This window comes from Sebastes umbrosus, chromosome 11 (assembly GCF_015220745.1).
Source record: "Sebastes umbrosus isolate fSebUmb1 chromosome 11, fSebUmb1.pri, whole genome shotgun sequence".
In the NCBI taxonomy this organism is placed as follows: domain Eukaryota; kingdom Metazoa; phylum Chordata; class Actinopteri; order Perciformes; family Sebastidae; genus Sebastes; species Sebastes umbrosus.
The window spans coordinates 5,249,697-5,274,141 of record NC_051279.1 but is presented as its reverse complement, the minus strand read 5'-3'; the positions used below and the strand labels follow the sequence as shown (position 1 = coordinate 5,274,141).

The 24,445-nt window shown below is 37.6% G+C and overlaps 2 protein-coding genes across 4 annotated transcripts; one reads left to right on the top strand and one right to left on the bottom strand.

Moving 5' to 3' along the window:
* Window positions 1–226: 226 nt before the first annotated feature.
* Window positions 227–3,691, top strand: LOC119496737. Of its 2 annotated transcripts, none has more exons than XM_037784257.1 (6): window positions 227–535; window positions 1,272–1,297; window positions 1,388–1,765; window positions 2,314–2,492; window positions 2,585–2,739; window positions 3,332–3,691. In XM_037784257.1, the coding sequence occupies exons 1-6, from the start codon at window positions 283–285 to the stop codon at window positions 3,400–3,402; spliced, it is 1,062 nt and encodes a 353-aa protein (XP_037640185.1). In that variant the 5' UTR covers window positions 227–282; the 3' UTR covers window positions 3,403–3,691. The 2 variants fall into 2 exon arrangements, with proteins under 2 accessions (XP_037640185.1, XP_037640186.1); XM_037784258.1 differs by having other exon boundaries at window positions 228–535; window positions 2,585–2,713.
* A 5,308-nt stretch (window positions 3,692–8,999) lies between these two features.
* On the bottom strand, window positions 9,000–16,243 carry LOC119496284 (ETS1-related protein). Of its 2 annotated transcripts, none has more exons than XM_037783460.1 (8): window positions 16,043–16,243; window positions 14,961–15,042; window positions 12,972–13,058; window positions 12,788–12,862; window positions 11,834–11,983; window positions 11,481–11,741; window positions 10,983–11,101; window positions 9,000–9,837 (listed from the first exon to the last, which is right to left on the bottom strand). In XM_037783460.1, the coding sequence occupies exons 1-8, from the start codon at window positions 16,106–16,108 to the stop codon at window positions 9,556–9,558; spliced, it is 1,122 nt and encodes a 373-aa protein (XP_037639388.1). In that variant the 5' UTR covers window positions 16,109–16,243; the 3' UTR covers window positions 9,000–9,555. The 2 variants fall into 2 exon arrangements, with proteins under 2 accessions (XP_037639388.1, XP_037639387.1); XM_037783459.1 differs by having other exon boundaries at window positions 12,972–13,091; window positions 16,043–16,241.
* Window positions 16,244–24,445: the final 8,202 nt, after the last annotated feature.

The window sequence follows — 24,445 nt, the reverse complement described above, 5'->3', positions numbered from 1 at the left end:
ATTATTTCAGTATCTTAGAAAAATGATATGATTGGAAAAATATGAGGTTGTTTGTTTTCTTTTTCTTTTCTTTTTTCTTTTTAATTTTTCTTTAATTTTTCTTTTATTTATTTTTTTGGGATATAGTAATTATTAGCAAGCATGATCCACACTACAGACCAGTTGGTGGTGGTAATGCACCAAATCGTTGTTTGCCAACCGCCAATAAACCTTGAGGAAGAAGAATTTGAATTTTTTAGGCGCGATAGTAACCTGAATCTGGCGCGTAATGCTGGCTGAGAAATGGTGCGCACTACAATCAAACACGCGTTGAGGAGCACGCTGGAGGATCTGAGTAGAAATGACTTCCTCACGTTTTGTCACCTTCTGAGAGACCGCAGAGAAGAGCCTCGGGTCCGCTACAGGGATGTGGAGGGTAGAAGTTTATTGCAGATCACAGATCTCCTGGTTTCAACCTTCACCGAGCCCAAAGCTCTTCAGGTGACTCTGGAAATACTGAGGCAGATAAACTGCAACGAGGAGGCAGAGACACTGTGTGAGTGATCTCTACCTTATTAAAGGTCCCATATTATGCTCATTTCAGGTTCATACTTGTATTTTGTGTTTCTACTAGAACATGCTTACGTGCTGTAATTTTAAAAAAAAAATTATTTTCCTCATACTGTCTGCCTGAATATGCCTGTATTTACCCCTCTGTCTGAAACGCTCCGTTTTAGCGCATTTTGACGTAATTGCAACATAATTGCAACATAATTGCAACAGAATTGCAACATAATTGCAACAGAATTGCAACGCTAGGCAACAGCTTGGGTCCATGTGTACTTCCTATTAGCTGATGACATTCACATACACTGCAACCAGGAAATAAACTGGGACACATTTAGAATGTTTACGTTTAAAATTGTGTAAAGGGTCTAAATATTGTATATTCGTGACATCACGAATGGGCAGAAATCCTGACAGCTTGTTTCAAATGCAGAGTTTCTGAATACGGGCTGTGTGTATTTCCCTGTGGATTGAGTGTTTCGATACTTTCACAGTATTTATATAGGATATTCTCAGAGCTATAACTCTTCCTCTTCTATAACTGTGTATGACGCTTTAAAGCAGCAGTGGGTGGAATTGGAGCAAATATGATTAAAAGAGGTTATTTTTATGAAACGGTCACTACAGTGTACGTCCTGACACACACACTGTATGTGGCACACTGGTAACAGTAAAAGACTGTCTTTTATCGGCCTCTCACCAATATATATATTTTTTCTCAACAGATTCAAAAACCAAAGACTGTGTGGACGTAAGTTCAACTTCACACAAATATTCTATTTAACATGGTGGTCATCAAAAATAATACTTTCATGTTTTCATTTTTGTTCCTGTTCTTTAGAAAGGTGACCCTACCTTCCGTAAGACCTCGACCGGGAAGTTGGAGACGAAGCCCTCACAGGAGGCTCTGAACCACGTGGCTGGCCAGTGGTCTGCTGGACACGGAGGTCCTCCTGCTGGACACGGAGGTCCTCCTGTGACGGTGAAGAAGCCAGAGGAGGTGGAGGCTGAAGCGAAGGCCCGCGTTCTCTCGGAGGGAGGGGACCCTCGTAATGAGAGACTCGTTCTGAGCAGATGTACGATTCAGTTTGGCCAGTACAAAGGTCAGACCTTCAAATGGCTGTTGGAGAATGATGTGAGCTACATTGGTTACTTGGTTGCTGGCCACCAGAAGCAGCGACAGGACACAATGAGTCAGAGCCCGCTGATGGCCAACAAGGTATTAAATAAAATAAAAAAGGAGATGCTGTCCACACTCTGAAATTTGCAAGTTCCCAAAGGAGTAGAGTGAAGTATTTCCAAGTTTAGTTTCAAGTAGCTGGAACTTTTGGTGGAAACTTGGCTAATGTTTGCATGTTTGTTTTTGAAAAAAAATATATAAATAAAAAAAAAAAAGAAGAAAATTGTGTTTCACAGAAGTCCTCTCCTTAGGACATTGTGTGTTTTTTCTGTTTATAGCTAATTAATAGAGGTGTTATTTTGTATTATGTGATATAGCCTGATGTTTGCCTGATGAAGACTGTGTAGGTTAAAATTGAGCGTGCAAATTTCAGTGTGCAGACTACCTCTTCTTGTTTTTATTTGCTTGTGTTCATCCTGCACCCAAATGGGATTGGATGTGCTCACTATCCACCTTTTTTTGCTCTCAACAACTCTCAAATGTATGTTTGTCTCAAATCACCCCTTGAGGGACAAATGAAGTGTTTTTAATTGAATTGAATTAATATGAACCGTGTTTAATAATAACACACGTCTTTTCATTTGAAGGATTCCTTGACCAGATACGCGATTGCTTACCCTGAGGTTTTGAGAGAAGTTCGATTTCAGCATGCGTACGACAGATCCCAGCAGTCAGACCAAAAAGGAAAGGCCCTTGTTGGCTTTGGTCGTCACCGATCGGAGACGCTGCAGGACCTGTACAATTCGAAGGACAAGGACAAAATCAGGTATTACAGAATGCATTAGTGAATTGCGGTGGATGTTGGTTTTAGTAACGCTGGCAGACATTAAAGGCCACCACTCTACCCTTTGTGCACAGCTATGTCAACTTCCTCCGCAACATGAAGTCAACCTGCGAGCCAGGGACCAAAATGGACGTTGCTGTCAAATACGTTTTGCAGTGTGACCAAGAACAGGCTGCAGCTGGCCAGCCAGCCGGTGACTCAAGGTCCGTGTTAAATGACTACTACCTCTGTATGTAGTGCACTATGTTGTCCTGCAGGTTTTGTTATCAATATCTACTGCAGTCTTGCTAAAGTAACTCTCGTGTCTCTTGAAATGCTTTCACATTTTGTCTTTTGTTCTAATCCATCTCACATTAAGTACTAACATCCCCCCAAATAGTGCAAACTTATTTCAAGTTACTGATTTAGATTCATCCACTGTTTTCTTCTTTTAAAGGAAAACTCCAACGACTTAGTGAATGAACGAATGTAATTTATATTGCTGTGTCATGCAGACAGCTATGCTCTTTCTAGCTAGCTAGATGCCATTTAATGGGAGCAAATCTACGAACAACAGCCAGGTACCCTCGTTTTGCATGCTGTACTAATTCCTCCTGTAAATAGCGGCCATTCAGAAATCCCTTCGTAATCTGAGTTATTTTCTCAGACTTTAGAAAGCTCCTCCAGACCCAACTGTTTTTAAAAACTACTGCTCATGGCGATTAAACTGAACTTAATATGTACAATCGGTAGAGTATCCATCCACCATCCATTTGGTAATAATAATTTGGTGATGGATGCATTTACCTGACTCACTCCAGTTTCTTCTGCCTCCCCTGCAGGCCCTTATGGAGGAGCCCGAGAAGGAGCCCGAGAAGGAGCCCGAGAACGAGCTGGAGAAGGACATAATTAACGCTGTCCCGTTAGTGACCAACCCTCGTTCTCTTCGGACGTCATGCACAGATTCTTCTTTGGACAAAAATAATACAGGAACCAAAAGTTGTTTGTACAAGTAGTTTTTTACAGTCTAAAACATTAATTAAAAGTTATTTTTCCTACAAGGGTCTAAGGACAGAGGGTGTCGTATGCTGTATAGATTGTAAAGCACATTGAGGCAAAATTTGTGATACTGGGCTGTATAAATAAAATTGACTTGACTAATACATTACTTATCAACATTAATAAATCCCTTTTATTACATCTCTTGTGTTGTAAATCATGCCTTATTGTTTTAACGGTGTGTGAACGGTCATAAAGCTATTTATTCCGTAATTTTTTTAGGAAAAGGTTAATCACAATTAATCGCATTTTTTATCTGTTCAAAATACACCTTAAAGGGAGATTTGTCAAGTATTTAATTCTATTATCAACATGGGAGTGGGCATACATGCTTGCTTTATGCAAATGTATGTATGTATTGATTATTGGAAATCAATTAACAACACAAAACAATGACAAATTTTCCAGAAAAACAGGTACTGCATTTAGCATAAAAAATATGATCAAATCATAACATGGCAAACTGCAGCCCAACAGGCAACAACAGCTGTCAGTGTGTCAGTGTGCTGACTTGACTATGACTTGCCCCAAACTGCATGTGATTATCATAAAGTGGGCATGTCTGTAAAGGGGAGACTCGTGGGTACCCATAGAACCCATTTACATTCACATATCTGGAGGTCAGAGGTCAAGGTACCCATTTGAAAATGGCCATGGCAGTTTTTCCTCGTCAAAATTGAGTGCAAGTGTGGTGCGTTATTTAACCTCTTTCACGACAAGCTAGTATGACATAGTTGGTACAGATGGATTCCTCAGGTTTTCTTAGTTTGAGCCCGCTACAATCTAAAAATCACAGGTTGCGTTAACGCATTAAAGAAATTAGTGGCGTTGAAGCGTTATTATTGCGTTAACTTTGACAGCCCTAGTAAAAATACATAAACAGGTCAAACAGATGAATGTGTGGCCGGTTTATAACCTGAATACAGTCAAATGTTCATAGAGGACTTCATCTATTCATCATGAATTAACCTTTTATTGACAAACAACAAGCATCAGCTTGTTGTTGTTTGTCAATAAAAGGTTAATTTGTGTAAACAAACGTATTGTGGAAATAGGACCAATACTGATAGATACGCATGCCTTTAAAAACACTGTGAGCCACAGGAAAAAACCCAAGAAAGACTTTATTATGATGATTAAAAAAAGTACAAAACATTGATTAGTCTTTCAGGTTGGTTTCTGCAGGTAACACTCTTGTATGACAATATTCTTGCTGGGCAGTTCATCCGTTATGGTGCGACAATGTTCACGTCCTGGATGAGAACACACACACACACGAGTGTTTCCCTGAGGAGAAAGAGAACAACATTGACACATTAGTGAATTGATACTTTGTCTTATTTCAGGATTATACAGCAATGTCGAAAAATGTTGCTTTGTGAAACATATTGAAGATGTCGAAAATTCAACCTTTGAAATTGTAACAAAGATACGATGGATACCTTTTCCCATCACGATGGCTCCTGCTGAGGGTCTTGCAGCTGTAAAAAAAAAAAATGTATTTAAGACAAAATAAATTGGTTTGTTTACTCTTTGCACAATGCTTTACACGTTGAAAACATCAGTACATGCAAGGAAGAAAAACAATTCTTGGCAGGTCAACTCACCGTGAAAACGAGATGTCTAATGTCCTCCAATTGTCTTACTGGCTGTAAAAACAGAAACATGTTTAATAGCACTGCCAGTTGTCCTGCATACAGTTTACGCTTTAGTAAACATTAGTCGGGGCCATTGCCAAATAAATCATTAGATTTCCAGATTGTTTATTCAAGTTCATTTCCTCTGTAAGAAAAAAAAAAAAAGGCCGGCAGTCAAGCATTACGTCATTTCCATGGAACTAAATGAAGCTGCTGTACAGGTAGAGGCAGCACAAGTGAAGAGCCAGAAACAACGTATTGATAATCCGGCTGTAGTGAACAGACTCTGCCCGCATTAGAAGATAACAGCGTAATAATACTTGTCTTAAGTTTACGTGATGGTAGTAGAACAAACGTGGTTTAAAAAAGGTCAATTACATACAAATAAGCTACAATTCAAATCCTGGAGAGTAGTTTCAATCTTTGCATAGCAGAGGTGGGACCAAGTCACTGCTTTGCAAGTCACAAGTAAGTCTCAAGTCTTTACACTCAAGTCCCAAGTCAAGACTGACAAGTCCCAAATCCTGAATCAAGTCCCAAGTCCAGACATGCAAGTCCAGAGTCAAGTCCCAGGTCAAGACTGACAAGTTCCAATTCATGACAGGCGAGTCCAGAGTTAAGTCCCAAGTCAAGTCACAAGTCTAGACTCATAAGTCACAAGTCAAGTCCAAAGTCAAGACTGACAAGTCACAAGTCAAGGCCCAAGTCAGGACTGATAAGTCCCAAGTCCCGAATCAAGTCCCAAGTCAAGTCCCAGGTCAAGACTGACAAGTCACAAGTGAAGTCCCAAGTCAAGACTGATAAGTCCCAAGCCAAGTCCCAAGTCAAGTCCCAAGTCCCGAATCAACTCCCAAGTCAAGACGGCAAGTCCCAAGTCCCGAATCAACTCCCAAGTCAAGACGGCAAGTCCCAAGTCAAGTCCCAAGTCGACAGGTAAGTCCCAAGTCCAGACTGACAAGTCCTGAATCAAGTCCCAAGTCCAGACATGCAAGTCCAGAGTCAAGTCCCAGGTCAAGACTGTCAAGTCCCAAGTCCAGACAGGCAAGTCCCAAGTCAAGTCCCAAGTCGACAGGTAAGTCCCAAGTCCAGACTGACAAGTCCTGAATCAAGTCCCAAGTCCAGACATGCAAGTCCAGAGTCAAGTCCCAGGTCAAGACTGTCAAGTCCCAAGTCCAGACAGGCAAGTCCCAAGTCAAGTCCCAAGTCCAGACTGACAAGTCCTGAATCAAGTCCCAAGTCCAGACATGCAAGTCCAGAGTCAAGTCCCAGGTCAAGACTGACAAGTCTCAAGTCAAGACTGACAAGTCCCAAGTCAAGTCCCAAGTCCCGAATCAAGTCCCAAGTCCAGACAGGCAAGTCCTAAGTTAAGTCCCAAGTCCAGACTGACAAGTCCTGAGTCAAGTCCCAAGTCAAGACTGACAAGTCCCAAGTCAAGTCCCAAGTCCCAAGTTAAGTCCCAAGTCAAGACTGACAAGTCGCAAGTCCCAAGTCAAGTCCCAAGTCCAGACAGGTGAGTCCCAAGTCAAGTCCCAAGTCCAGACAGGCAAGTCCCGAGCCAACATGTTGGCAAGTTTGAAAATGAAAGTAAAATCGGAAGGCACTGAAAGTATTTAGATTGTTCAAGATATCTGAGCATTTTGGCTTACAGCTAATCGATTGTTGTTTACAAACAGCCTTAAGAGCATGATATGGCCTCATGTATAGAGCCTATATTACACTGTTGCAAGAGAGAAACGCAGCATCCTAAAGGATACAGCAGCTGGTCTCACCGAGTTTCTTCGCCTCGTTGTTGCAGTCAATATCTGTCAGTATCTCTAAAGCCACTTCACGAGCTCTGGACTCTCCGAAAGTGGAAACCAGCACGTCGGCGATGTCCAGGCGGCTCCTGCCCTCCACCCGGTTGCGTCTGACCTGCGGCTCCTCTCTGCGGTCCAGCAGATGGTGGCAGAACTTCAGGAAGTTCTGTTCAGACAGATCCTCCAGCATGTCCGCTAGAGCTATCTTTATAGTTTTGGGAGGCATTATTTGTTTTTTTTAACCTATTAACTGCGGAGAGATGTGAAAATGTGAGGAAGTCTTATTTCCCTCTCGCTCTCACCTCCAGGTATAGACTCATTCAAGCCCTATTGAAGGAGGCTGGGACACAGACACACACATGCGCAGTGTAGCAACTTTGTAGCAACTTTAATTAATAACAACCTGCGATGTAAATACTTCCGAGCAGCACTTGAAGGCAGCATGAGACGCGGAAGTTAATATTGTGATAATAATAATGTTCTCTACATTGTAAAAAAAAAAAAGTGTAAAATAACAATAAAAAATGGATAAATGCTGTCCGTTAATTAACATAAATAAACTGTAAAAAAAATATTTACATAATATTTTACTTTCAACATATATTTATTGTTAGAATAGTCATACACCGTAAATATAAGACTATTTACATATAAATCACAAATGAAACATTTTTATGTTGCAAAAGCCCAAATGTACATTAACTCTCAGAAGTTTTGCAAAAAAAAATCTGTGTTTTTACAAGAAATATTTTTAGAATTCCATGAAATTTTCTTTTCTTCTAACATAAATTAATTGTTAAAATAGAGTCATAAACCTCTAAAAAAGCAGAATAATTAGCTTTAAAAACTATCAAGGAAAAGCTTGAAATACAGATAATTATGATTGTGATTACAAAAAATACTGTAAATTTAAGACCATTTACATATAAATCACAAATGAAACATGTAATTTTTACATTTGTTTCTGTAATTTTGAAATACACACAAAAAATGTCAAATTTCTTGAAAAAAAATGTAAAAAAATGTTGTTTTTTTACAGTGTATAATAAAAGACGCATTCAAGGCCCATTGAAGGAAGCTAGGACAAAGGCACACACATGCGCAGTGTAGCAACTTTGTAGCAACTTGACTACTTCCGAGTAGCACTTGAGGGCAGCATGAGACGCGGAAGTTAATATTATAACTAAAATTAATCATTTAAAAATCATACTATTGTTCATTTCCAGTTTATTTTTAGGCTGTATTTTTCTTTAGTGTAACTAACTATTAAGTTATAAATGTCAAATATAAGTTTCTAGCTCAGGGGTCAGCGACCTTTACTATCAAAAGAGACATTTTAGGCACAAAAAAAAAAAAAATCTGACTGGTGCAAAACATTTGATAAGAATAAAGTCATAATTTAATGAGAAAAAAGTTGTAACTTTACGAGAAAATAAGTCGCAATATTATGAGAATAAAGTCATAGTTTAACGAGAAAAAAGTCATAACTTTACGAGAAAAAAAGAAAATAACACGTAAAATTACTACTTTATAATATTATGACTTTATTCTCATAATATTCAACTTTTTTTCTTGTAAACCTAAGAATTTATTCTCGTAATATGACTTTATTCTCGAAATCTCAGATTAATTTTTTTCCTTAATGTGGCCCTAATACTCTGTCGTATCATCGTATCATAGACCTACAACAATGATAAATATAAATGGAAATGGAAACAAAAAACAGTTATTCATTTCCATTTTAAAAAATCCACAGAGAGCCACTGGAGAGGAGCTGAAGAGCTGCATGTGGCTCCGGAGCCGCAGGTTGCAGACCCCTGGAATAGCATAAAACTTAATTATATCATAGCTACAATGAGTAAAAACCCTATAGTATCACCTACCAACACTGGTAAGCAAAACAATATAACAAAAACATATATATTTAGTACCAGAAACACACATTTTAATGTTTTCATAATTTTCAGAATCCAGACGGAGTACTTAACGTGTATGTAGTGAGACTCGTCACACAAATCTATATTTATATACAGTTTATTTACACAATACAATCATCACAAGGGCTAAAACTTTCACAGTGAGTGCCTGAAAATAATCTCAGTTTATGTTATTTTGATTTGCAAAAGAGGTAGACATGAGTTTTGTATTAAAAAAAATAATAATAATATAAATGCACAAAACTCGACATAGCGATCATATAAACACTATTTACAAATCAATTCCCTCTTAGAAAAACATCAAATGAAAATATGGCCCCTGACGTTGCAAAAAAAGTATCTATTTATAGTGCTTCAAATGCCCCTGTGCTGCAGTTGTTTAGCCCTGAGGTTAAGGAGCTATATGTTTATGGGTTAGGACTTGAATTTATGAGTTTTTGGTTATTTTTTCCCTGAAATGCAGCATTTATAAATTGGCTCCTGGTCTGTCTGCAACAACACCCCCCCCATGAGGAGACTGTAGTTCAGCCAGGGCTCGAGGAGGCAGTGTTCACTGTGTAGGCTGACGGCCTAGTACTCTGTTCAAATGTGCTGGTCGTTCTCAGCCAGCAGCAACAAGAGTCCCGGTACCCGTTCCCTACTGTGACGCCCATGTTTCACTGCTGTGCTGCGACGCCGCTGGTACCCCGGGGCCCGACTGCCACGACTCTGTATTTGTGGGCAAAACATTCAGACTGGTCAGCACCTCCTGCGCTGTCTTTCCCAGCATGCCCTGAATGTCACAGACAAAGCGGTAGACGTAGCGTTTGCCCGCCGTCTTGTGGATGATGTTCTTGTGGTAGTAGTAACGCAGGCCACGGCTCAACTTCTCGTAGTTCATCTTGGGTTTGTTCTTGCACTGGCCCCAGCGCTTGGCCACCTGTGGGATCAACAAAAAATGTAACTTAGGTGTGTTCATATCTCAGAAAAACACTGAATAAACCTCTCATGTAACATTGGCGGAAGAACTACTTAGATCTTTTACTTGAGTGCCAATAAAACAATGTAAAGAAACTCCTTTAAAAGTCCTGCATTCAACATCCTACTTAACTAAAAGTATAAGAAGTATTATCAGCAAAATGTATCAAAAGTATGTAGTGGGTTGCATTTTACTGCTAGTTTTTACTACTGTATATACTTTTATGATATCCGGTAGTTTAGGCCAAAGGTTACCAATCTCGGAGTCAAGCCCTTCCAAAGAGTCACGAGATAAATATGAGATGATTAAAGAGTAAAATAACACTCCCTGAAAATCATGTCTTTGCTGACATCCAGTGGTTTAAAGAGAGAGTTCGGATGTTTAGAAGTAAGGGTTGTATGAGGTACTTATCCATAGTCAGTGTGTGCTACCAGTTTGGAGAAGCAGGCAGGCCTAGCATGGAAGTAAAGCAGTATACTAATGTGGACAGGGGACGGACCTAGACAACTGATAAAAGGCCCACCTAAAAAAATCATTTTCACTTTAAGTGTACACTATATTTAGAATATTTTCCCCACTTTACATTGGCGTGAGACAGCCCTTTCCGACAGGGGCCTGAAGCTGTTATGCTCTTTTAAAAGCCACCAGACTCCATTGACAAAAACAGTAATTTTATCCCAGGGAGCATGGGAGTTGCTGGTCTACCGCTGCCTCGATCGGTTAGTTTGTTTGTGTTATTGTGTGACTTTGGTGAATTCGAACTAACCCTTTTAATGGGACTGTTTGTTACTTCTTACATGTATAAATCATTGCGGATAGGTGTCCCATGCACGCTCATGTGTGGCTACGCTGTTCAGACTCAGACTCCAGCACAAACTACACGGAAGCACCAAAACCGCAAAGTTATATTTAGTGAAGCCTGTCTTGCAAAACAGTGTTGGCCGCGGTCGGAGGACGCGGGGGAGACTGTAGCTTTGGTCTCCAGGGCCGGAGTCTCTGCTGTACTCTGCTCCTCTGCCTGCCTCAAAATTGCAGCACTTAAGTAAATGTACTTAGTTTCTCTCCACTACTGCCATGTAGTACTCCAAAACAAGAGATTTCCTCACCTCTGCGGGGTCGGACATCTTAAACTCCCAGCCATCTCCCGTCCAGGTGATGAAGGTACGGCAGGCCGAGTCCAGAAGTAGCTCCAGTAAAAACTGCCACAGCTGGATTGGGCCAGAGCCTGAATGAATGAAAGAACACATTTGTTAATTTGTTTACAGAACTGGAGTTATAATGGAAACCTATTTTTTTGTATTAACCTGTTATAATCAATGGTTGAAGAAATATTGTGATCCTTTACTTTAGCCAAAGAAGCAGTACAGCAAGTACTACATAAGTACATAAGTATGCACTTAAACAATATCTGAAAAATGGCTCCTGTGAGTGTTTTACTATTATATATTGTATTATTGAATTATTGTTACTGATGCATTAATGTGCAAGTGGCATTTGAATGTTGTAGTTGGTCAAAATGGCGCTATATTTTATACTTTATACACATGTTTTAAATCAGAGTTTTCAGAATTAAAGAGCAGCTCAGAGGAGAGAAGAAAGCCAACCTGGATACGCTGACATTCCTGTCATCTGGCCCTCTCTGTCTGGCCTCTGGAGGTGTGTGTTTTTGCGTTTGACCACACGGGGGCAGTACTGCTCTGAGGACTGGGGGCTGTGGTTCGAGGGGCAAGAGGCCAGGGGCAGGTGAGGTAGTGGAGCGGTGAAGCTGGGAGAGGAGTAATCAGGCCAGAAAGACGACTGCTGCCTCTGTCCGTCAGAGTCGTACAGTTCAGCCGAGTGACACGAGTAGCTCTGATCCGTCTCACCTGGAACAAAGAGAAGGATTACAACCTGAACTGCAAACATTAGACCACTGTGGGTTTGGGGTGTTTTAACATCCACATATGAAATATCTTACTTTGTAATGTGTTTGATCCTTTTGCAGTTAGAAAGGGGCTGTGGCTGCCCTCCAGGGCCGGGCTGAACTGTCCGGTCTGGGGCACCAGGCTCTGGTACGTCTGTGGAGACTCCTGGTATCCAGTTGGTGACTGGTCTACTGTCAGCCCATCTGCATGTCAAACAGAAAGTTAGACACAAAGAGAAACTCCTTTTTTTTTTTTAAATGAGGGCTATCAATCAATTAAAATATTTAATTGCAATTAATTGCATGATTGTCCATAGTTAATCACGTTTCATCACACATTTTTTATCCGTCAAAATGAACCTTAAGTATTTATTCTCAAGTATTTAATACTCTTATCAACATGGGAGTGGGCAAATATGCTTGCTTTATGCAAATGTTTGTATATATTTATTATTGGAAATCAATTAACAACACAAAACAATGACAAATATTGTCCAGAAACCCTCACAGGTACTGCATTGAGAATAAAGAATATGCTCAAATCATAACATGGCAAACTGCAGCCCAACAGGCAACAACAGCTGTCAGTGTGTCAGTGTGCTGACTTGACTATGACTTGCCACAAACTGCATGTAATTATCATAAAGTGGGCATGTCTGTAAAGGGGAGACTCGTGGGTACCCATAGAACCCATTTTCATTCACATATCTGGAGGTCAGAGGTCAAGGGACCCCTTTGAAAATGGCCATGCCAGTTTTTCATCGCCAAAATTTAGTGCAAGTTTGGTGCGTTATTTAACCTCTTTCACGACAAGCTAGGGTGACATGTTTGGTACCAATGGATTCCTTAGGTTTGTAGTTTCATATGATACCATCTCTTCACTTATCTTCACTCTAGCTTTAAAACTGAGCCCATTACAACCTCCTTTGTGTTAACGCCTTATTATCGCATTAACTTTGACAGCCCTAAAAATAATGTATTTTAAATATAGCACAAGTATGAGCTCACCTTGTGGATATGAGGCCCACCAGTTGAACTCTTGGTATGAGTCCAGGTTGAAGAGGGAGGTGTTGCTGTCGCTCACTGCAGGAAAAAAAAAATAAAAAAATGTAAGATAAATCAAAAACAACAACATATGACTCACATTAGCAACCATCACAGTGTGTGTTTTTTTTATATCTTGAGGTTTCACCTTTAGTGTCGTAAGTGTGAGAAGCTTTTGGTGGCTCTGGGTAGCTGCTTTCTGCGACGTACTGCTGCTGCCCGGGTGCTTTACTGTCTAACAGAAAAGACAGGTCTTCACCAGGGTAGTCTGGAGGTTAAACACATACAGACAGATGGAGTCAGTAAGAGATGATGAGGGCGGGATAGAGGCTCAGTTCATGCTTGTAAAAAAGGACCACACCTATGGTTTTACTCCACATTAATGTTTAACATTTTTTAAGTTTTTTGATGATTTCATCCCTACACGGCAGCTATTAGTTTCAATTTATTTCAGCGCGGTGGGAAAATTCACTCGAAATAAGTAAAAATATCAGATTGAACACTGAATCACCTGTTTTTTTTTAATTATTCTTATTTTTTTCTGTGATGAGGGCCTATTTTGAAACAATTTTTGATGCATTTAGGTGATGTGAGTCAGATATGAGAAAGAAGCAGTGGTGGAATGTTACTAAGTACAATTTTGATGTACTTGTACTTGACTTGAGTATATACAATTTATGCAACTTTATACGTCTACTCCACTACATCTAAATATAAAGTACTTTTTACATTTATTTACTGCAAAAGATACTTTGATTTTACATACAAAACATATGATCAACTTGTGAAATATGATGCATTGTTATAGATTAAAGCTGTTTTCAATTACTTGGCTCATTAGACCTGCTCAGGTTGGAGCTGTGCGAAGCTCTGCTGGGATTTACATGAGGTCATCACGTACTTATAAGAATAATAAAGTTATAAATTACCCACAAAAAAGGAGAGATGTCTCTAAAGTCCTGACATTTTGATACAAAAATATATCATCTTTCAGGACCTTGAAGGCTCCATAATGTAACACTCTGAAAGGGGTCATTTTGCATAATGAGTACTTTTACTTTTGAAACTTTCAGTACACTTTGCTGTATTTTTACACCGTGGTATTGTTACTTTTACTTAAGTGAAGAATCTGAATACTTCTTGTAATACATTTACATGATATTTTTCAGGATGATTACCGTCTTTTTTAGTTTGATTTTCTTATAACCAAACTTGGGGAGTGCCTTGCTTTTTGGCAGCAGCTGAGTACCAAATTTCAGATGTTGTGAACATCATTGAATTACAACATTACGATAACTTAACTTCTATAGAATAACAAGCGCGTTTCAAGTCTCTGCAAGTTGATTTTTCGTACCATGCTGAAATAAACTGATACCAGAGGCCTGCCTTTAAAAGGTAGGAAAAAAAGAATAATCATTGGTATGGTCCTTTAAGCAGGAGGTTTGTTACAGCTCAGCTCAGGGAAGAGTCATTAAGAGAGGAAAGATGGGGTGAATTTGTAAGTTTGTGAGTTTTTGTCTCGACGGTGGATGTTGACACAAGAAAAAAGGCACTTGTTTACTGTCGAATCAGCACCAGGCACTCAGGTTTTTTCAGCTCAATGGATGGAGGAAACAAGGGAGGGAGGGGGAGGAAGAGAGAGGAGGAAACGCCGGCGCAGGGAGTGTGACAGAGTAGTGATGGAGGTCTCTGGAGGGGGGGGGACTCTAAATCTGTTGGAGGAGGAAGTCTGGAGGAAAGGATTAGGGAAGACCGAGAGGGGAGTGTCTTTAACCTGACCACCCTGTTTCACTCTTTCTCTGCCTACCTCAGCCCATTCAAGCATTACTCACACACACACACACACATAACACAGCAGCACCCCGTTATCCTGGGTTTGAGCGAGAGCCCCCGGGTGTCAAGGTCTCACTGAGAAAAGCTCTGACAGATGTGATGATACAGTCTGCACAAATATTTCCTCTGTCCTTCAGCTGCTCAGCTGCTCAGGTTCAGAGGAAACAGATTGCACCAACATAAAAAAATAATAATTCTGTCTGCACTGAGAGTTTAAACCGTGTGCCATCAAAAAGTCCTCATGTTTAACTTGTTTGTGATGGAGAGAAAAAAACACATGAAGCAAGTGATTCTCTGAACTCACCATAAGATGCAAAGTCAAAGCCAGCTGGCACTTCCTGTGTCCTGAAGTCTTCTGTGTAATATCCAGTCTGGCAAATCTCCATCTGTGTTCAAAGAAGTCGTGATTACATTCAGTATTGCAACTCTCGTTGTTGATCAATATCTATAAAGGCACATAAATAAAAGTCTTGCACCAACAAAAACAGATGTACTTTTACATACAGAGACTTGAAATAAGTAATGAACATTAATTATCTTTTGGTCATATATGTTATCATGTAGTACTTTGTTTATAGCTTATTTTGTATATTGGTAGAATTTCAATTTTTTTATTCTTATTTTATTCTAATGTTTTTATCTATTATTTTGTTATTATACTGCTTACTTGCCCCAACAAAACCAAAGCAAATTCCTAGTGTATACCTCTTACACCTGGCAATAAACACGATTTTGATTCTGATTCTGATAGAGCTGTGAGGATTTATTTTTTAACTTAATTTCTGATGCATTTAGGTGCTGTGTGGAAAAGTCACCTGTTACATTTACATGATTTTTTTTCAGGAAAATTCCCATTTATTTTATTTTGTGTATTGCATTGCTTTTGTCATTGACTACACCATGAATGATTATACAGTCATAGATAAAAGAGAATTATTTTCATTATTTTATTTTCAAAAATTACATTTCTATTATATATAAAATGTTAGAAAATAGTGAGAAAAAAAACATCATATTTCTCAACTGAAATCCTGCTATTTTTTTTTTTTTAGTATTATGAACCCAATATTTTATTACTTTTTTAAGTGGGATGAATTGTTATAGATATTAAAGCTATATAGTATACACTGAATAATAATGGTACTATTACTACTATTACTGAATACTAGTGGCACTATCACTATTAATGGTGTCAATATTACTGTAATATCATTTAAAGGTATTCTGAGGTGAAGATTTAATTCAGTACACTGAATAATAGTGAATAATAGTGAATACCAGTGGTATTATTACTTCTATTACTGAATAATAATATGAATGATTTGAATGAATGACGTGATTTTCTTTATTCTATCAAAATAAAAGTGAAAAAGTGGGAAAACCTACCTTTATTTTGGAGTCTTTGCTGTCTGTGTTTCTGTCTCCAGGTTTGATGATGGTGTCCCAGTACATCTCTTTTCTCTTTCTCTTTTTTTTATTTACCGGCTACACGTACAAACACCGAGTGCTCTGGTCGGTCACTGGTCGGACCGGTCCCGTTATAACCGCAGCGGAGGTGGGAGGGGCTCGTGCACGCGCTCCGTGTCGTGACCATGTCTGTTTAATAGAACGTGACGTCACCCCCCCACTCCACCTTCTCCTAGCAACAAGCAACTAAACATTCATTCATAAAATACTCCCTTAATCCTCCAGTAAAACACATCAGGACGAGCTTGAATCGATTAGTTAAAGGTCCCATATCATGCTCATTTTTTTTCTTTTTCTTTTTTTTATACTTTTTCCCCCCTTTTTTCAAGACTGTTTTCATATATTTAAAGGCACTATCTGCCTTTAAACATGCACTATCTACCTTTAAACATGCACTATCTGCAACCATCTTGGACTCTAACCACTGGTGCACTTTACACTTACTTTACACTATACATCCTAAAAAACACTTTATAGACTGCACATATGCACATATTACATTTATTTACTGAAGGACTGCACACACTATGTTCACCCATTCACTCTGAATCTTTTAAATCTCTATTATTGTTTTTATAATTTTTGTATACCTTTAAGTCTCCTGTGTTTCACTCTGTTTGCTGATGTTGCTGCTTTGACACCTGAATTTCCCTGCGGGGATTAATAAAGGTTCATTTTATCTTATCTTATCTTATCTTATATGCAATCCACTGTTTTGTAATTACAACAGTCTATAAACCAACTTTTAAGTAGATGAGCTTACAGACAAACCCCATCAAGTACACTAGAGAGAAAACAACCTCAACATTCAAAACCAAAACCAAGAAAAAAATAACAATAATAAGACAAAAAGAAAGAGTATAGTTAAAAAAACAACAACAACAAAGCAAAAAAAAACAAAAAAAAAAACACACATAACAAAAAATAATAATAATAGTACGAAAATACAAGAGTAATAATAAATGAAATCAACAAATAAGTTAATAGAAAATAAAAAGGGGGGAGCGCAAATATATAGTAATATCATTATATAGTAATATCATTTACATGGGCACACACATGCATCCTCCTTCACATGTCAGGTCACCTCCAAGCATACTGTATGTATATGTGCATGCGTGTTAACCCATGTAACTATATTTTTCCTTCTGTTAGACTCCATCTCTTCTCAAAAACATCCTTCATATTCCTTATTTTGTGAGTTCCCTTTTCCATAACTTTTACTTCTTGAATTACACTTTTCCATTTTATAAAATCTGGTGGCTTAGTTTTTTTTCCTTCTCGTGCTCAATTTCAGGTTCATACTTATATCTTGTGTTTCTACTAGAACATGTTTACATGCTGTTATGTTAAAAAAAAACTTTATTTTCCTCATACTGTCTGCCTGAATATACCTGTATTCACCCACTGTCTGAAACGCTCCGTTTTAGGGCATTTCAATGGAATTGCGAAGGAATGGCGCTGCTAGTTAACAGCTTGGGTCCATGTATACTTCCTGTCAGCTGATGTCATTCACATACACCTCAACAGGAAATAAACTGGGACACATTTAGAATGTTTACATTTAAAACCGTGTAATATTTTAAATATTGTATATTTGTGACATCACAAATGGACAGAAATCCTAACGGCTTATTTCAAACGCACAATTTCTGAATTCGGGCTGTGTGTGTTTCTCCGTATATTGAAAGTTTTGATACTTTAACAGTATTTATATAGCACTTAAACCTGCTTTATAATATAAAACACATGAAAATCTTACTTTTTACAATATGGGACCTTTAAGTATCAATATCACACTGTAAAAAAATACTGCTTCAAGAATAGATTTGCCTAGCAACAAAAATGACCTAAAGTAGCCTATAAAGAGTAAAAGTGGGCTTCTCATTAGTCCCCATGTCATTAAATGTTACCCTATCATAGGCTACTACTACATTACAATTAATACTGTATAGCCTGTCCAACTATACTTTATAAAGTTAGACTACTGGTTGTATAGATCATAACATTTTATAAACTCATTAGGGCCTATATGTTTTATGTGTAAACTTTTAATCTGAAAAGTAACCACTAAGACTAAAGCTGTCAAATAAATGTAGTGGAGTAAAAAGTACAATATTTCCCTGTAAAATAATATAGTACAAGTATAAAGTAGGCTATCTTAAATAAATTACATGGAAATTGTGCTCAAGTACAGTATTTGAGTAAATGTAGGCTACTTAGCTACTTTCCACCACTGATTACCTATACAGTATATATATATATATATATATATATATATATATATGTAGGATTATTCATTGATAGCAAAATTGATTAAAAAAGGAAATTATATCAACTCACTATTAAATATGACCTACATAATAATAATAATAATAATAATAATAATAATATAATAATAATAATAATAATCTTCTATCTCTATTGAGTCAGTCCCACTAATAAAACTATGCCTTCATAATATCTCTGATTATTATTTATTATTTTTGGGTTAATTTGTCTAGGACAATGCTGATTGATCGACAGAATAAAAAAACTGTACCTGATGCTATTTTGCTTAATATGAATAAAACAACTAGAGCTGCCTGGAACTATTAGTTGATTAACCTGTTAATCAGTCAAGTCAATCGATTGCAAACATGTTAATAATCAATTCAATGTTAAAGTAATTTCTTGAAACAAAAAATTGGAAAGTTAGTTGGACAAAATAAGACATTTGTAAAAAAAAAAAAAAAAAACTTGACATCTCTCACTATTTTCCGATTTTTTTTATGCACCAAACGATTAATTAATCGAGAAAATAATCAGTAGATTAACTGATAATTAACATACTAGTTATAAAATGTATATAATACAACATAAAAAATATCATAACAGCAGCCTATAACACGTGGTTAGTTAGCCAGTCCTATTGTCTAACTATTAGGCCTATTTATGGATATCAAGGAGATGCATAAAGGGAAATATGTCTACATCTTTAAGCCCACTGAGGATTAAATACAGACCTATAAGAATTGATTGCATGGCTGATTTAATAATTGTCCATCGTGTTATTTATATATTCTCTCTCAACATACTTCAGGTCCCTGATTGTCTGACAGGCGTTGACTAAATAACAGTCTGGGTGGGGATGAAGTGCTGCAGGCTTTTGAAATCAGAGCAGTCGGGTTCTAATGAGGTGGGAGGAAGAAGAAAAAAAAAAATCTCTGTATCTTTAGAAACCATTCGACAAAACAATGGCCTGTAAAAAAAAAAAAAAAAAAACACTCACAAGAAGCCTCTACTGGCTGAAGAAAGTCCGAAATCAGTGCGTGAGTGGCTGCAGCAGATAAGGCCGAGCTCAGGGCCCTGGATAAACAAACAACTCTCACACACACACACACACACACACACGCACACGCACACGCACACACACACACACACACACACACACACACACACACACACACACATCTGGAAAAGTGGAGCTGGGTGAAATCGTGCGCGTCGCTGCAGGACAGGAGTCGTGATTGGGAGCCCCACCTCGAGACCTCGAGACCTCGAGACAAGGACACACAAACCGGGATAAAGTTACACAACACGACGTGATTAACAACCGTCTGCAGTGAAACTATCAGGAGGGTGATTATTATTACACTGAGAGTCACAGATACACTGTCACGGTGCAATAGATGGCAACAAAAAAACACTAAATCTGAGGGTAATTAAAATTCTGTAATAAAAGATGCCAATAGCACTCTGGAGTTTAGTACTAATACCTGTGAAAATACTGTTGAGTAAACGTCCTGCATTGGAAAAAGTAAGTAAAAGTATGCAATCAGGAAAATGCATTCAAAGTATTAAAAGTAATGCTATAATGTATGTTTATATGTATATATATATATATGGATACAGTATATGTGTGTATATATTTGACCAGGAATATTTCAAACGAAACATTAAAAGTACCCCTGATTTTTCTTTGTGTTCAACTCTTCGGCTTAACTCCTGTGCTTGTTTTATGCATGTTAGTGCCCTAGATGATAGGATGTACTGTCCTAGACCTCTAACAATTTATCATTATTTATGTTTATTTTATTTTATTTTTATTTTATTTTATTTATTTATCTATTTGTTTATTTTTTATTATGACTATTTTATTTTATTTGTATATTTGGGTGAATTTATTTATTTATTTATATTTATTTTATTTCACTTGTTTTTTTGAATGCCTTCTGGGTATTGCCATGGGTGGGATATCTATCAGTCCAAACATTTTTGTGCAGTGGATTGTCAAAGTTGTATTAAAAAAAAAATCTCAGAAATAAACTCTGTTTTAAAAAAAAAAAAGTATTAAAAGTGTTCAATGTAGAAAAATGTCCCCTGTGACTGTTACTATTATATATATTAGATAAGATAAGATAAGATAAGATAAGATAAATAAAAACAGAAAAATAAGAAATAAAATAGGAGGTAAGAGTAGAAACTAGAGAAAACAAAGTTACGTAAGTGATAGTTAAAGGATAAAGTGACAGTATGATTATTAACTAATAGCAGTAGATGGAGTGTAGTATATGTCAACACCAGAATAATATATTTGTAATTAAGTAATGATACTTATTGTTGTCTGTATTAACACATCAAATATAAATATAATATATGATGTAGTAAGACAGTATAACATATTAACATAGTATGATATAGTATAGTATGAGGTATAAGATATAGTCTAAGGTGCAATATAGTATAACATAATACAGCAGCATAACAGAAACAGACAATCAATTAGAATAATTTAAAGGAGCAAATCTTCACATTTGTGAAGCTGGAACCACAAACTTAAAATGATTATCAAATAATTGCCAATTCATTTTCTGTTAATTAACTATAATGGTTTCAGCATGCACTGTATATAAACTGTTTGACTGTTCAACTATTAAATTAATTACCAACTATTTTTGATAATCGATTAATCGGTTTGAGTCATTTTTAAAGAAGAAGAAAAAAAAGGTCAAAATTATAGTGGACTTGCATAATATAGCTCCTTTCTAGTCTTCCGACCACTCAAAGCGTTTTACACGACATGTCGGTATTCACCGATTCACACACACTGATGGCAGAGGCTGCCATGCAAGGTGCCAACCTGCAACCACCAGGATCTAATCTAACAAGACATTTTGGGCACCCTGGACTTCTAACCCCCAACAGGCACAACTAGACCACACTGTCAACCGTCATACCACATTTGAAGTTCCTAAGTTAAATAGTTTCTGAGTTCTGCTCTGGAAACGAAATGGACGGAGCGCTATCCACCTTATTCTCAGAGGCGTTACTGTAGAAATTATTATGTCCGTAACTTCCGGTGAGGTAGCGGAAGTAGCAGTACGCTAGTTAGTCCCATAGGCACTCCTCTGTTGTTGAGAGCCAGACAAGTTTGTGTGCTCATTCTCCGGGGTAATATCCTAATATCATCCCCCTTCAGAGCTACACTTTGACTGATGTCTTTTGGACCAAGAGTTTTTGAGAAAAGTGGGGAAAAGTAACGCCTCCGCCTGTGTAGGAAGATCAGTAAGCTTAACGGTGTTTATGGCACATAGTGCAGGGCAGCATTAGACTACAGATAGTTTAAGTACGGTTATCTGTGTGTAGAAAAAAACTAAATATTGTTACTGTGGAAGTACTGATCTGACTCAGAGCTTTTCAGATTGTTCATCGCTTCACCATCTGTAGCAACGGAGTCAATAACGTAGCCAAATATGTTGGTGTAGGTTATCTGAGGCCACTTCTTCAGCTCGTCCTCCGATCCCTCCATAGTATAAGGCAGAGCTATGATCACATTATCCCGTCTGAGCTGTAATAGGTGGTGTTCACACATGTTTTACTAGATTTATTAATACAATCGCTCTAGGAGAGAGGATTAGTGTACTGTTACCGTAGAAAACGATTCAGTGACACAACGCGCCGGAAGTTAGGGACATAATTCACGCAAGGCATCATGGGGGCTAGGAATAAGGTGGATATACCCCCGAATCCGATGTTGCGGGTGTATAACTAGGGAGCAATTTGGGGTTAAGTGTCTTGCTCAAAATTTGACCTCTCTGATTCCAGCTTCTTAAATGTGAATATTTTCTGGTTTCTTTCCTCCTCTATGACAGTAAACTGAATATTTTTGAGTTGTTGACAAAACAAGACATTTGAGGAAGTCATCTTGGGCTTTTGGGAAACACTGATCGACATTTTTCACCATTTTCTGACATTTTATAGACAAAACAACTAATCGATTAATCAAGTAAATAATCAACAGATAAATTGACAATGAAAATAATCAGTTACAGCCCTACCTCGGAGTGGAGCAGAAGTATAAAGTGGCATGAAAAGAACATACTCAAGTACCTCAAATTTAAGTACAGTACTTGAGTAAATGAAGTCATTCCACCACTGTGCCCACATGTTGGAAGTAACGGAGGTAATGATAGTCTTGATATCATAACCGAGGAGTACTTTTTATTTAATTTGACTTATACTTTACAACATCCTTTACTCAATCTCAACAACTGTTCACAAGGCTAAAACGTGGCTTATTATTATTTTTTATTATTTAGAAGAATTCAAAGATGATAACTACTTTTATCTTTAGCTCATGCAGATTGTGAAATTAACTACGTAAGCGTCTACTGTTACTTCTTTCTACCACTGACTTAATAGGACTGAATGAAACAGGAAGTGTGGCTGAAAATGTAATTAACTGTAAAATTTGCTTTGCTGATGCACTTTTTTTATGACAGGATCTCATATTGACCGCTTAAATAGCTTTATTTTTATTGCAGCTGTTCTGAAAGTTGAAATAAAATGATCTTTTAACGATGGGAAATAGAGTTAAAGATCCTGTAACATTTGGTCAGTTTCATGAACATTCAGGAAGTTGAAGGATATAAAGTGTTTTAAAGTCGGTCTTAAAACGATAGTCAGGTGCCCACATGAGCATTTCAGGGACAGTTAAAGATATACATTCATTTCAATGAGAGTGACGGGGACAAAATCTACAGTTCTCATTTGGTGCACAAATGTATTCGAAAGTTTATCAGAAGTTAATATGAAGCTTCAGCCGTAGAGTTAGACAAATCATGTGGATATCTTCAGTGTTTTTAGTATAATAATTAGGGCTGTCAAAGTTAACGCAATAATAACGCGTTAAAACAAATTTGTTTTAATGCCACTAATATCTTTAATGCATTAATGCGACTTATGATTTTTAGGTTCATCATATGAAACAAGATAAAACCTAATAAATACACTCATGCTAAATTTTGGCGAGGAAAAACTGGCATGGCCATAATCAAATGAGTCCCTTGACCTCTGACCTCCAGATATGTGAATGTAAATGGGTTCTATGGGTACCCACGAGTCTCCCCTTTACAGACATGCCCACTTTATGATAATCACATGCAGTTTGGGGCAAGTCATAGTCAAGTCAGCACACTGACACACTGACAGCTGTTGTTGCCTGTTGGGCTGCAGTTTGCCATGTTATGATTTTTAGCATATTGTTTTATGCTAAATGCAGTACCTATGAGGGTTTCTGGACAATATCTGTCATTGTTTTGTGTTGTTAATTGATTTCCAATAATAAATATAAACATACATTTGCATAAAACAGCATATTTGTCCACTCACATGTTGATAAGAGAATTAAATACTTGATAAATCTCCCTTTAAGATACATTTTGTACCGATAAAAAAAATGTGTGATTAATTGTGATTAAATATTTTAATGGATTAACAGCCCTGATGATAATGTACTTTGTACTCAAGTTTTCACACCTGTTCCCAGTAATATCTAATAATCTGTTGGATTTAGATCCTTAAGCACCATTTTTATGAATTTTTACCTTATAATACCTATGCTCTAATGTGCCATTTTAGGCATTTATACTGCATGTCATGTCTCCAAAGCACACGTTTACTTTTTAACCACAAAAGCTATTAGTTCAGACTCTTTTCAGGCATTCAGTGGCCCCTTTCATTTTTTCACTGTGGTTAAAAACTATTGCAAAACACTAAGCACCTGTTAAATGTTTAAATGAAAGATTGTGAGCTCTTCTTATGTTGTGTGCCTTCCAATATGATTCTACGCGTGAATCTAACACACACAAAAAACAAACTAGAGAGGCTTTTGTTTTTCCATCTAAGTGTTGGTTTCATGAGAAGCAGCTTCAGTGCTTTCAGTGTTAAAGAGTGACTTCACTTCCCAATTTAGAGAGTGAGAGAGAGAGAGAGAGAGAGAGAGAGAGAGAGAGAGAGAGAGAGAGAGAAAAAACTTGTCATCCGGTTTATGGTCTGTGA